This window comes from Balaenoptera musculus, chromosome 3 (assembly GCF_009873245.2).
Source record: "Balaenoptera musculus isolate JJ_BM4_2016_0621 chromosome 3, mBalMus1.pri.v3, whole genome shotgun sequence".
In the NCBI taxonomy this organism is placed as follows: Eukaryota; Metazoa; Chordata; class Mammalia; order Artiodactyla; family Balaenopteridae; genus Balaenoptera; species Balaenoptera musculus.
In genome coordinates this window covers 166,504,660-166,518,387 of record NC_045787.1, presented here as the reverse complement: position 1 = coordinate 166,518,387, position 13,728 = coordinate 166,504,660, and the positions used below count along the sequence as shown (strand labels likewise).

General features: G+C 52.2%; 1 protein-coding gene across 3 annotated transcripts in view; it reads right to left on the bottom strand.

Annotated features, from left to right (window-relative positions):
* MLLT1 (MLLT1 super elongation complex subunit) overlaps positions 1–13,728 on the bottom strand; it is a 129,753-nt gene that overhangs the window by 55,448 nt on the left and 60,577 nt on the right. The window contains exon 1 of one of the 3 annotated variants that reach the window (XM_036846633.1): positions 6,533–6,656. The exons of the other annotated variants lie outside the window; for them this stretch is intronic. Within the exon in view, the coding sequence (XP_036702528.1) occupies positions 6,533–6,544 (12 nt within the window). The 5' untranslated portion in view covers positions 6,545–6,656. Of the gene's footprint in view, positions 1–6,532; positions 6,657–13,728 lie in introns of those variants that run through there. 3 annotated transcript variants of the gene reach the window in all.

Genomic DNA, 13,728 nt, shown 5'->3' with positions numbered 1-13,728 from the left:
AGAACGCTGCTTATGGACAACGTTCAAGATAAACAAACCCCAACAATATTTACATGATCCCAAATAGGCCATAATGGCCCCATACACTTACGGGTGTGTAACAAACTCTGCCTTTCTCTCTGACCTGTTTTCACACTGAGGAGTCGGGAAACAATCCCTGGATTATGGGAAACCAGATCCACATAATCCACAATGACAACAGGACACTGGTGAATGGCTTCTGGTATCAATACTTTCGAGTTAACTCCTAGGTGATGAGATGCCCCCTCAGATTCTGCTGTTCACCAATCCGGAGATTAACAACCCTGCTCCAACCCCAGCTGCCTTCCCAGCATTTCTCATCACGTGGGGTTCCTACCCAGGGCACATGAGCAAGCCCGGCAGAGCAGTGATTGTGAAAGAAGGGAAGACCACAGTTCCATCCGAGGGGGAAAATGGAAGCGCCAAAAAGACGCTCCAGAGGCCAAAGTAAACAGGAAGGTTCTGAAGCGCGATGGGTAATCTTTGCAGCCGGCAGGCCGTGCCCAAAGCTCCGCCCAGGCGGCATCTCTGCCTCAGGGGCCGGCGCCAGCCTCAGCCCCGACACCCCCAGACCCCAGGTGCCAATGACTGCATACGCCGGTGCACCCAGGAGAAGTCTCCCCTGAATGCTGGAATCTTCTAAGAAGTAAAGATGGTGGAATATCACAGATTTGGGGACACTATATTAGAAAAGAAATCATTGATTCCGTAGGACACTCAAGCTACGCTGAAGCGAAGGCAAGCAAAGCTGAGCCCCAGCCAACTACTCCGACTCGGCGAGTCACGGTAATTCCACCTCCGACAATTCCACCTCTGCGGGCTCTGCCCCCTCCTTCCTTACTCCACCTGGACTCCTTCCCCGGCCAGCAGAACTGGAGAACTGAAGCAGATCAGTCAGCTGCTTCTCCAGGAAGGGCGCCTGCTGGAGAGGCTCGCTGCTGGCTGGATTAATAAGCCCGAGCTGGACTTCCCTGGTGGCACAGTGGTTAAGAATCCGCCTGCCAACGCAGGGGACACGGGTTCAAGCCCTGGTCCAAGAGGATCCCACATGCCACAGAGCAACTGAGCCCGTGCGCCACAACTACTGAGCCTGGGCTCTAGAGCCCAAGAGCCACAACTACCGAGCCCATGTGCCACAACTATTGAAGCCCATGCACCTACAGCCCGTGCTCCGCAACGAGAGAAGCCACGGCAATGAGAAGCCCACGCACCGCAACGAAGAGTAGCCCCCCTGCTCACCGCAACTAGAGAAAGCCTGTGTCCAACAACGAAGACCCGATGCAGCCAAAAAAAAAAAAAAAGAAAAAAGGAAAACTAATAAATTAAAAAGAAAAAAGAAAGAAAAAAGGAAAACTAATAAATTTAAAAAAAAAAAGCCCACATTGCCTGGAGTGACGCCCCTCACCTGCCCCGCGGCTGCTGGGAGGCCCCTCGCAGAGCCTCCAGAGGGCCCGGCCTTGGTCACTGCCACGTCCCAGCATCTTGGGGGCCACTTCGCCACCCACTGCCCCCACAAAAGCCCAGAACAAAGGGGCACTTTCCAGGCCTGCCCCCAGAAAGGGTTAACTATTCTACCTCCGGGAAATCATCCCTAAGACCTGAGATGAGATGGAGTGGCACGAGGGCTCCCAGGGCCATCTGGGGACAGTTAAGCTTGGGCTGAGGGCCTCCGCTGGGCACTGCCCTCGCTCCAGGCCAACTGGCAGCGGGCAGTTGGAACCCAAGGGCCAGAATCCTAAGTCCTGCGAGCCAGGCAGACGGATCAGCCAGCACAGATCCCTCCAGGTGTGGAAGGGGAGGTCCCACCCAGCAGAGAGAGAGCCAGCCTGGTGTCAACAGCCCCGCCGGCCTCACAGCCCTCGCTTCCCCGGATCCTTCCCGCATCCCTCGAACCCTGCCCTCAGCCCGGCCCCAGCAGACAGGTCTTCAGCAAGTGTATCTGTAAGATTTCCCCAGATCTTCTGGTGGGAATTCTCTTTACCAGATGCCCCCCACCCCAGTCCCCCCGCCCCAGGAATTCCCACTTTACCAAGTGGCCTAATTACGCCTGGAGTCTGACTACCGCAGCTAATTCCCTCAGATGCGCAATCCCCTCCCCTCCCAGGAGGAGGAAGCACCCAGGGGTCTTTTCCCTCATCAGCCTGGGACGATTTTGCCAAGTCTGATGACACCCAGGAAGGTCACTGGCAACATGGTCCACACACCCACAAAGGGGGACAGGGGCTGGGCCCACAGAGCGGCGGCCACACAAGCCCAAAGAAAGCGCTCTTCACAGAACTTTCTCCCTCTAGACCCAGCGGGGGGCTCCCGGGAGCGGCCACTGAATCAGAGCACAGGACAGGGAGAGGACGGCCGTCCCTCTGAGACAATCCTCTCAAGTGGGGACTGCCTGCCCGGAGGCTGGGACCTCTCACGACAGCCGCAGGAGGCCCTGGTCCTGCACTCCCTTAGGGCTCCGTCCGGCCTCATTTCTCTGACCCAGGGCACCAGGTTAATGACAAAGGGACAAGAAGGGGCTCAATGAATGTGCCTCTGGAAACTCTCTAAGGTAAGTGTGCAGACCGTGCGGATGTGCAGATACACCCACAATCTTTAGGGCTGTCGGGCTGCTGGGAAGCCTCACCCCTACCAGCCCACCAGGGAGGCCTGGGACAGGATATGCATTAAATATGTAGGAAATGCACACAGACATGTAGATGATGCGTCGGCCATCCCCAGAGTTCTCCAGGGAGCAGTCTTGGGAGATTTGGAACACGAACAAGCCCAATAAAGGCATCTGTCACCAGGCCAGGTGGGCCTGGTGACAAAGGCAGTGATTCCTAGTCACTTTTATTTAACCAACAGTTGGCGAAGCTATGTGCAAATCTTCGCATTACAAACTACAAGGGACACAAAGGGGAGCAGGACTCTGGTCCCCGCTCTCAAGCACTTTACAACATGCTTCACAACTTTAAAACCTGGCATCGACCTGCTGGGTGACAGCTTCAGAGCCAGGTGGGGGAGGACCCCATCACCCTCTCATTAGCACTCTGCACAGTCCTGAGGTTCTCTGTGCAAGGTCTGGGGGAAGAGCGAGCGCTCCCTAAGCATCCCACCAGGCCTCGACTCCTTGCAGGGCTGTCCTGGGCCTGCGTTTGCACATCCGTGAAATGGGCCTTCCCCGTGAGAAACAAACCTCCCTTCTGCAACAGCAGAGTATGGTCACAGGCAGCTGTTCCCAAATCCAAACTTAGGAGCTGAAGAGTCAGCGTCAGTTCAACCATGTGGCTCAGCGGGTCGGCCGCCCACCTCGCAGCCAGGCCCAATGCTTTTGTGAAGGGAGGACTCCCTGGTCCTTTGGGGAACAGGACTCCCCAGACGCTGATACCACTTCTAGCTCCCTAGGCAACCTCCCGCCCCCCGAGGCTCCCTTCCCAGCCTGCTTTCCATCTTTTCAGCATCTGCTCAGTCTGTAACCACGCCCATTCCTTCCCCACCATCCTTGGAGATAAATCACATGCCTCCCAGCCATGACCCCTGCGTGAGCAAAGACCTGCCCCCCCAAAATACATCACCACGTCCCCCCTAAAAAAATACAAATCCCGCAGACGACAGACGTGTAAGTACAGGCTACAGGTCAAGGGATCAAACAGGTGGGGGTGTGGTCAAGGCAAAGGGTACCAGAATGACATTTTCCTGGAAGCCCAGAGCCAAATGCAGAATCCCCCTTCTCAGCTGCGCCTGAAAGTTCTAGAGAATACAACAGGAAGGTCAAGAGAACCAAAGTCTCCCAGAGCAAGCGGGCCTGGGGTGGGGGGGCGGGGAGCCCCCCTGTTTCCCATCACACTGAGGCATTCACAGGTTTGGGGCATCACGGGGGAGGCAGAGAAGGCCGACTCTGCTGGATTCACAGCATTTTCCCGGCCTCTTCTCTCCTGCCTCCCCAGGCGCTGCTGCCCCCTAAGGAAGGGACAGAGCTCCTGGGCCTCTTCCAGATTTGCATGAGAACACAGCTAGGGATGGAGAGTCAGACTCCGGGGTGGCTCAAGCTTCCCTCTGGGACCGGTTTCACTTGTCAATACGTGTGCAAGGATCCAGACCAGCGCTGTCGAGTGGAACCTTCTACCCTGATGGAAAGGTCGCCTCTCCGTGCTGCCCAATGAGGTGGCTGGAACCTCAGGAGTGGTGGTTCCTGGGCACTTAAAATGTGGGTGGTGCAACTGAGGAACTGACTTTTTCGTTCTCGTACTTTTAAGTTTAAATAGCCACCAAGTGCTAGCTGCTGCCGCGCTGGGCAGTGGCGAGGTCCCTCTCTTTGGCCCAAGGTGCTCGCCTGCTCCCCGCACCCCCAGCAGGACCGCTGTCTCCCTCTGTCACCGACCCAGAACACCGCCCCTTCTCACCGCTCCGCTCACACAGATGACAGCCACCCAACCAGCCAGGGTGCCACATAGCACAAGGGGAATCGACACACCTGGGCCCGAGACGTCTCCCCGGGGGGCCCGGCGGGGGGGGGGGGTGGGAACGGGGCAGGAGCCATGCTCCACGCCCACAGGGTGCCCAGCAAGACTTCCCCAGGGGCCGGCTTCCTTGAAAGTGGACACTGAAGGTTTATTTTGTTTTGTTTCTTAACTCAATACAGATCAGAGGCAACGAGCTCTGTCCCTTCAAGGGAAATGAACTCACACCGCTCTGCAGAAATCCCCCATACAGCTGTCATGAACTATTCCTTACTTCTCAAGAAAGAGGTACAACACCAAGGCTGAAAGGAAATCGCGGTGAGAGGGTGCCCCCAAGCACAGGCCTCAGTGATCCTGGGCCACCAGGCGGCTGGGATGGGCAGGGGGGGTGGTCTCCCGCCCCCCACCCCTGAAACCCGACGGCCACACAGCACCTTACGAGCCAGAGCTGCCTGAGTGGCGCCGGCAGCCAGGGATGCCCCAACCTGCCCTCATTAACGGCGGGGATTTCAGCTGCCAGCCCCACTGCCCCACACTGCCTCTCCTGGCTTCGAGCCCCTGGAAGGCTGGGGCAGCAGGGGAGGGTGAAGAAATAAATGATCCTATGTCAGGGGTCACAATGATCCTGGGCTTGGGGAGGGGGAAGGGGCTTGGGTACTGAAGAGGAGAACAGCCTTGGGTTCGCCAGGACTGGCTCAGGGTTTCCAGATAGAAGGGAAAGGGGCCATGGGGAGAGTTTAGGGAGGCTAGGGAACACCCTAGGTTTGCAGCAAGGTTCTCGGTGGAGGCTCCAAGATGCTGGGGAAGGCAGAGAAAATGGGGTGTGCTAGGGGGAGAGGGTAGTGGGTCAAAGTCACGGCATCAGACTAGGAGATGCTAGGAGGAAGTGGGCGACCCTGAACGTAAGGAGAGAGACACATGGGTTCAGGAGAGACTGCAGGTCTCTGCAGGGAGGACGACTGTGGTTAGAGGAACCAGAGAGAGACGTGGACTGGGGGACAACGTGGGGAAGCGTAAATCAGAGTCACAGGGGCAAAGAGGGCCCGAACTGAGGGAAGTGAGGCATCTGGTGTCTGAAGGGGGTGGAGGCTCCAGGTCCGAGCAGAAATGGTCCCTGGACCTGGTCAAAGAGGGTCTGAGGTGAAGAGACAGACCTTTGGGGCCCTGCGGTCCAAGGGAGAGTGATCAGGGCCTGAAAGCAGAGGGGGCTGAGCAGCAGGGTGGGTCAAAGGCATCTGAAGAAGAAAGCCCAGGTCCAAAAAAGGGGGCCACTCAATGCAGGCCTGGATCCTGGTGGGAAAAGACCCGGGACCCTGCCAGGGTTTGAGGAGGAACAGATGCTCAGGCTGAGGCAAGGGCAGGACCAGAGGGGAGAGAGGTCAGCGTGGGCCTGGGTTCAAGAAAGGAGAAGGCTGCAGACCAAGGCCCCAAGAGTTGTGGGGAACTCAAACCCCAGCAAAGGTTTAATGCCGGGAGTTTGAGAGAATTCAGGGCCAAGGAGCCAGAGGGGGCAGGAGACACCGACTGGCCCTGGATTCAGACAGGAAAGGAGGTACAGGCCGGATCAGAAGAATCTAAGGGGCCCCTGGGGACTCAGGACTGTGCCGGGATCCCGAGGGATGTCCCAGGGGGCTCTGGGTCGGACTGGGGTCACAAGGGGCGTCCCAGGGGGAGGTGGGCCAGGCCGGGGTCCCGAGGAGCGTCCCAGAGCGTTCTGGGCTGAAGTGGAGATCACGGGGGTGTCTCACGGGGATGTGGGCCAGACCGGGGTTCCGAGGGGCTTCCCAGGGGACTCTGGGCAGCAGGGGACCGGGGTTCCCAGGGGGGTCCGAGGCGCTCTGACCCGGCGGGGGTGGCGGATGGGGGAGGGGCGCCCCCGCCCCACATAAAGGCCCGGGGAGCTGCGGGCGCGCACAAAGCTGGGCGGGCGGGCGCCAAGCGGGGGCGGGGAGGCCGGGACCGAGGAGGGTCGGGCCCGGCCGGGCGGGCGGGTAAGGGAGGGAGAGAGGGAAGGAGGGAGGGGGCCGGGCGGGCGGCGCGGGCTGCGCTGGGGCGGCGCGGCCGTTCCTCACCTGATTGTCCATGGCTGGCTCCCCGCCCCGCCCCCGGGCCCCGCGTCGCTCGCCGCCGCTGCCGCCGCTCAGCGCCGCCGCGCCGCCCTCATTGTCTGTCAGGCGCCGCCGCCGCCGCCGCTCCCGGCCGCCCGCCCGCCCGCCAGCCCCGCGGAACCGGAAACCACCGCCAACCCGGGTCGCGCACCGACTGCGGGCCCCCGCCGCCGACTCGGGCCCGCTGCCCGGACTGACAGCTGCCTAGGCCAGTCGACGATGCGGACGGCGACTTGTGGGGCGGGACTTCCGGCCTGGCGGGGGCCTGCCGGGCTGCGGTCGGAGGGACGAAGACCGCAGCCAATGGGAGGCACGGACCGGAGGGGCGGGAGGAGGGAGGGAGGGAGGCGCGAGGCGAGCCCCGCAGAGGGGAGCGCGAGGTGTGCGCCGCACGTGGAGGGGGGCGGGGGCGGAGGCGGGACGGGAGCGCCGCGCCTGCGCACTGTGGCCCGCAGGGGGCGCTGCCCAGTGACCGGAGCCTCCCGGGGCTGAGCCTCCCCCGGGCCCGAACCTCCCCGGTAGGGAGGAATCCCCAGGGACACTTTTGTTTCCTAGCCACGTGTTGCTGCTGTGTTATGGAATGAGACCTGGGCTCTGGAACTGCAGATTAATTTTCCAATCCTGGATCTGTATCATGGTCAACTCCCTTCTTACCCTGAATCTCAGTTTGCGTCTATAGAATGGGGACCATCACGGTGTGATGCTAGTACGTGGTAATCTAAACGATACAAATCTAAAATCTGCTGCATTGACCTAACAGAGAAGTTCTCATTTTATCCACGAGATTTATCATGCTAATCCCTCCAAAAACCGTTTTTTAATTTACCCATGATAATATACCGCGACTTGTAAACTGTTTATATCGAACGTAAACATATCGCCCCATCTTTTTCAGGATCCTGTAAGCCACTTGTCTCTTGGACCTTAGGACTTCTACCTACGATTTGGGGTCCCTTGTGCAGTTATTTTAAATCCTTCTTATAAATAGAAATCAGGGTTTTTTGTTTGTTTGGCTTTTTTCCCCCCTCCACTTCTCATTTGTGTCAGGCAAGTAAGTATTCATTAGGTGGTGTGGCCCGTGCTTTGCGCTGAAGAACAGCGCCAGAAAATCAGTTATTTTGGGATAGAAATAAGTCCAGACAAAAACTCTGAAGCGGGCCAGATCACTGTCATAATACATAGTAACACCGTACTTTTTAATCTAGGGCGGGGCAAGCTGGTTCGTGGGGGGAGAGGGGAGGGTGGAGGTCATGCTGAGAAAATAACTTTTTTTTTAGATACTCTTCATAATTATACCCAATCACCATCTATATTTTGTTTATTTATTTGTTTTTGTTTTGTTTTGTTTTGTTTTTCTGTGGCCGCGCCGTGGCATGTGGGATCTTAGTTCTCCTAGCCCGTGCTGCCGGCAGTGGAAGCGTGGAGTCTTAACCACTGCTCTGCCAGGGAAGTCCCAGCAGCAACTTTAATTTTTTTTTTTTTTTTAATCCTGTAACTCGATGTAAGTGGATCAGTGGTTCTAAGTGGTCCTTGAACCAGGAGGTTCAGCATCTCCGGGAACTTTGTTAGAAATGCAATTTCTGGTTTCTCTTGATTTATGGAATCAGAAACTGGGTGTGTGGCCAGCTGGGGGTGGGGTGGTGCAGCAATTTGTCTCTGAAGGAAGCATGCAGTGAAGAACCTTTAAGCTACAGTTGTTGCAAAGAAAAGCTTCAGGAACTCAGCCTCCTCCCTCTTACTCATCTATCTGGAAATTATCCTTAGATAAGATTCTGAATTGTTGGGGGTTTTCAAAACTACCTCCCTGGAGCTCCGACTAGATCAGGTGTTAACTTTTTGAGCATTAGAAAGGATAATGGGGAAACAACCCAAGTGCCCATCAATGAATGAACAAACAAAATGTGGTCTATCCATACAATGGAATATTATTCAGCCTCAGAAAGTAAGGAGGGGCTTCCCTGGTGGCGCAGTGGTTGAGAATCTGCCTGCCAATGCAGGGGACACGGGTTCGAGCCTTGGTCTGGGAAGATCCCACATGCCGCGGAGCAACTAAGCCCGTGAGCCACAACTACTGAGCCTGCGCGTCTGGAGCCTCTGCTCTGCAACAAGAGAGGCCGCGATGAGGCCCGCGCACCGCGATGAAGAGTGGCCCCCGCTCGCCGCAACTAGAGAAAGCCCTCGCACAGAAACGAAGACCCAACACAGCCATAAATAAATTAATTAATTAATTAAATTTATAAAAAAAAAAAAAAAGTAAGGAAATTCTGGCATGTGCTACAACATGGATGATCCTTGAGATCATCAGTGAAATAAGCCAGACACAAAAGGACGAATACTGTCTGATTCCACTCACATGAGGCCCCTAGAGGAGTCAAATTCATAGAGACAGAAAGTAGATGGTGGGGGCCAGGGGCTGGGGGAGGGGGATGGGGAGTCAGTGTTTCATGGGGACAGAGTTTCAGTTTGCGAAGATGAGAAAGTTCTGGAGATGATGGTGAGGACGGTTGCCAAACAGTGTGAATGTACTTAATACCACAAAACTGTGCACTTAAAAACGGTTAAAATGGCAAATGTTATGTTGTATATGTTTTTACCACAATAAAAAAAGGACCATTTAACTCTGTGAACATACAAATATACATGAGTCCATAGTGATATTAAAACAACAAAGCACATTTGTCACCTTCGAAGGTGACAATTGTATGAACTCCTCACTTACCAAGCCTTTACAGCATGAAATCAGCTCCAGCTGATGAGGGAAGAAAGCCCTTTTTGCAGAAAAATGCCAACAAATAATGTTAAAGGGATGACAGAAAAATCACTGTTTTGAAACCCCTAATGAACTAATCATCGCAGACGAGTCATCAATGGATGCTAAAACGATTAACTGAAAGGTTCATGGGAGACTGGATAGTATCATGTCCACCAATGATCTCCTCATAGATTGCCTGCTAGATGCAAAGAGGGAAAAAATAACTTTCCAATGGAAGCATCATACCGTTGCCACCTTTGTTCAGTGACTTTTAGCAGCAGGGCAGTGGGACAAGCAGATGACAAGTTCCTACTAGGTGCAATGGGAAATACACAGCACCAAAAAAGTGTTCATGCCCCAAAAGTTTAACTTGAATCACACCTCTAGTTCCAGTTTACCGAAGAAACACAAAGGATAGAGGCACATGGCAGATGACACTATGAGAAGCAATCAGACAAATCCAGAAGGCGGAACTCTCAACAGCCTGGCTTTCTGGAGTCAACAGGATGGGAGGAAAGAAATGAGGACCGCCCAGAGTTCAAAGAGATGGTGTCACAACCAAATGCAATGTTGGGTACTTCATTGGATCTTGGCTTTGAACAAACCAGCTGTGTCAACTGGGGACATTTGAACTTGAATTATATTGGATTATGTTTAAACTTGTATTTTGTTAGGTGTGATCATGGAATTATGGTTGTGTAGGAAAATGGCCTTATTTTTTAAAGCTGCATAGGGGTGAAATGCCACCAGGCTAATCGCCTTTAAAATACATTAATTTAAAAACTAGACAATGCAAATATGGCAAATGTTAAGAATTGTTCAATCTAAGTGATGGGCATATGGGATTTCATTAAACTGGTCTCTATACTTTTCTGCATGTGGGACATTTCTATAATAAAAAGTAAAAATGTTAAAAATGCATCCTTTGCCTAAAATTGAACCACTCTTTTCCTTCCTCTGGAGGTAAACAGAAGGCTGCTTCATTTTGTCATTAGTATGGCCATGTCCTAGCCAACACCTGCTGTACACAAGCTCCAGAGGATGAATTTTAAACTCATTTCATCCTGACAATTGTAAGAGGTAAGTGTCGTTGCCCCTCACAGGTGAGGAAACTGAGGCTCAGAGGAGGTGAGTTACCCAAAGTCCCATGCTGAGTATATGGCAGAGCCAGGGACCCACCGAGAGTCCAGAGCTACATATCTGCCACCCCGTGTCTTAACTTAGTGCCTACTAGCAGCCTCCCCCACAAGAGCATCTGTACACGTTTGCTGAATAAGGATATCAGGGAAGACTTCCTGGTGGTGGTGGGGGCGGGGCAGGGAGGAGATTGAAACTGAGACTTGAATTGCATGGAAGGTGAATTCTGATTTCTTCTGGAGGAATGAAGAATGTTTAGATAGTAAGTTAGAAGGTGGCATTGTGCACAATATTGCTCTGGTTGTCATTTGCTATATAACAAATCACCCTAAACTGAGTGACTTAGAACAACACTAATCATTTATTGTTGGGACCCAGTTGTTGGACCTTCAGAGATTCTGGTTTCATTAGTCTGGAGTAAGACAGGGCCCCCTCCCCCTCCCCCCCTTTTTTAAGTTCAGCTGGGGATTCTCATGTGCAGACTGGGTTGAGAATCACCGAGCTGAAGTTAATAACACTTTTTGTTGTTACTGTATCTAGTTTTGTGGTTATTTTTGATCTATGGCAAATGACTTCTGGAAGTGACACAATGTTTCCTATTTACTGCAGTATGAGCAAAGGGAGTAGATTTAAAGTAGAACATAAAGCAAATGGTAGTTTGAGCATTTGGCAGAATGCATGATTGATACACGTTATCCCGATGTTACAAGCATCTGCAATTCAGGCAGGACTTGGCAGAAACGGCTTCTCTGTGCCCCTCATGATGTGAACTTACTGAGGCCGAAGAAATCTCTCCCACACAGCTCACTCACCACACCAGCAAGTTGGTGCCAGCTATTGGTTCTTCTCCATGTGGGCTCCTCCACAGGGTGGCTTGGGCTTCCTCACAGCATGGTGGCTGGCTTCCAAGCGTCAGTGTCCCAAGGAAATCAGGAGATAGCTGCATTGCCTTGGATGAACTAGCTTCAAAAGTCACATGGAGTCACTTCCACCATAGATTAAGTCCACCCACATTCAAGGGCTCCTTCACAGAGGAGCATAAAGGTCACATTGTAAGAAGAACATGTGGAATGGGAGATGTGGTTGCAGCCATTCTGGAAAATATACCATCTTCCACAGTTATTAACTCCAATATCTGAAGTAATTATAGATGATAGTGATAAACTTTATTTAATTTGCCGTTAAATAAAGTAAAGCCCAAAGTCTGTATAAATATCTACAAGGTCATGGATGAGGGGGACAGGGAGGCACAGACCTCCCCTATCTCCCCGTTGCTCACTCTACTCCCTACCCTGAACACACTGCCTGGTACATAGTAGCTGCTCAAAAAATATGTCTGTTGCATGACATGAAATAATAGCGAATCACATCGTGAGAAGGTTAGTTCCTGATGATTTCTCTTCTCGTCTTTCTAATTCCTTCAAGAAGAAAGTCTTGGCTTGGTGTTCACATCTCTTAAATTCCTCTCTGCCACCCTCTTATCTTCCTAATGACAAGAGAACAGACCAAGAGTTCAGACCCTGGGACAGGTGACTTACCTGGTACAGGGCCCTGCCTGCCTGTTCATTGATGTCTCTCAAGGAGCTTCAAAAAATACCAGTGCCCGAGGCCCACCTTCAGAGATTCTGGTTTCATCAGTCTGGAGTATAGACTTTAAATTGGGGTATAGTTGACTTACAATATTATATTAGTTTCAGATGTACAACATAGTGATTCAATATTTTTATAGATTATACTTCGTATAAGGTTATGACAAAATATTGGCTATATTCTCTGTGCTATACGTTACATCCTTGTAACTTTTTTTTTATACCTCGTAGTTGGTACCTCTTTATCCCCTTCACCTGTTTTGGCCCTCCCACCACCCCTCTTCCCTCTGGTAACCACTAGTTTGTTATCTGTATCTCCACCCTGCCCCTGACATTTCTTTAAAATCAGCTGGGTAAACAACATGGTCCTACTATATGGCACAGGGGATTATATTCAATATCCTGTTATAAACCATGGTGGAAAAGAACTTCTAAAAGAATGTATATATATGTATAACTGAATCACTTTGCTGTACAGCAGAAATTAACACAACATTGCAAATCAACTATAATTCAATAAAAATTTTTTAAAAATCAGCTGGGGATTCTCATGTGCAGACTGGGTTAAGAATCACTGAGCTGCAGTTAATGGGACTTCCCTGGTGGTGCAGTGGTTAAGAATCCACCTGCCAATGCAGGGGACACAGGTTTGATCCCTGGTCCAGGAAGATCCCACATGCCGTGGAGCAACTAAGCCCATGTACCACAACTACTGAAGCCCACGCACTCTAGGGCCCAAGTGCCACAACTACTGAGCCCACGTGCTGCAACTACTGAAGCCCGCCTGCCTAGAGCCTGTGCTCGGCAACAAGAGAAGCCACCGCAATGAGAAGCCCGGGCACCGCAAGGAAGAGTAGCCCCCGCTGGCCGCAACTAGAGAAAAAGCCCACGCGCAGCAAGGAAGACGCAACGCAGCCAAAAAAAAAAAAAAAAAAAAATCACTGAGCTGCAGTTACTGCAGCTTTTTGTTGTTACTGTATCTAGTTTTATGGTTATTTTTGATCTATGACAAATGACTTCTGGAAGTGACCCAATGTTTCCTGTTTAAATACATCAGTGTGAGCAAAGGGAGTAGATCTTAACAAACAAAAAGCAAATAGTAATTTGAGCATTTGGCAGAATGCATGATTGATACATGTTATCCTGATGTTACAAACAGTGAAATCCAGGCACAAGTCCCACAGCTAAAAAGTAACATTTTGGACCTGGGGAGTCTAGCTTCCGGTCTGTAACTGAACTGCTATATTAGGTTTCTATCGCCCTCTAGTGGTCCAGTTTATTTGCACCCAAAGGGAGGACTTGGTATTAATTCCCCTACCTTTCACCTTGTAGATGGTTCAGCCCTCGGAGACTTTTTTTGGAACCCTCTTTCTGACCTTCAGCACGTTTCCTGTACCTTCCCGTTTCCTGCCAGCCACAAATGTACACACAGCCACTCATAGCAGTATCGAATAAGACCAAGCTGGAGCAGAGCCTAGTGGGGTGTTGGAGACCTACCCCAGATTAACTTCAACTCAGAGCAGAGCTTGAATGTCACACTGAGGCACTTGTCTCTTATCCCATAGGCAGTGGGGAGCCATGCATGGTTTTGGAGCAGACCAAAACTATGTGCAACAAGGCATTTCCCCAGAAAAGGGCACTACACTGGACATTTGCGTTCTCCCTCCTAGTATCATTCTCCC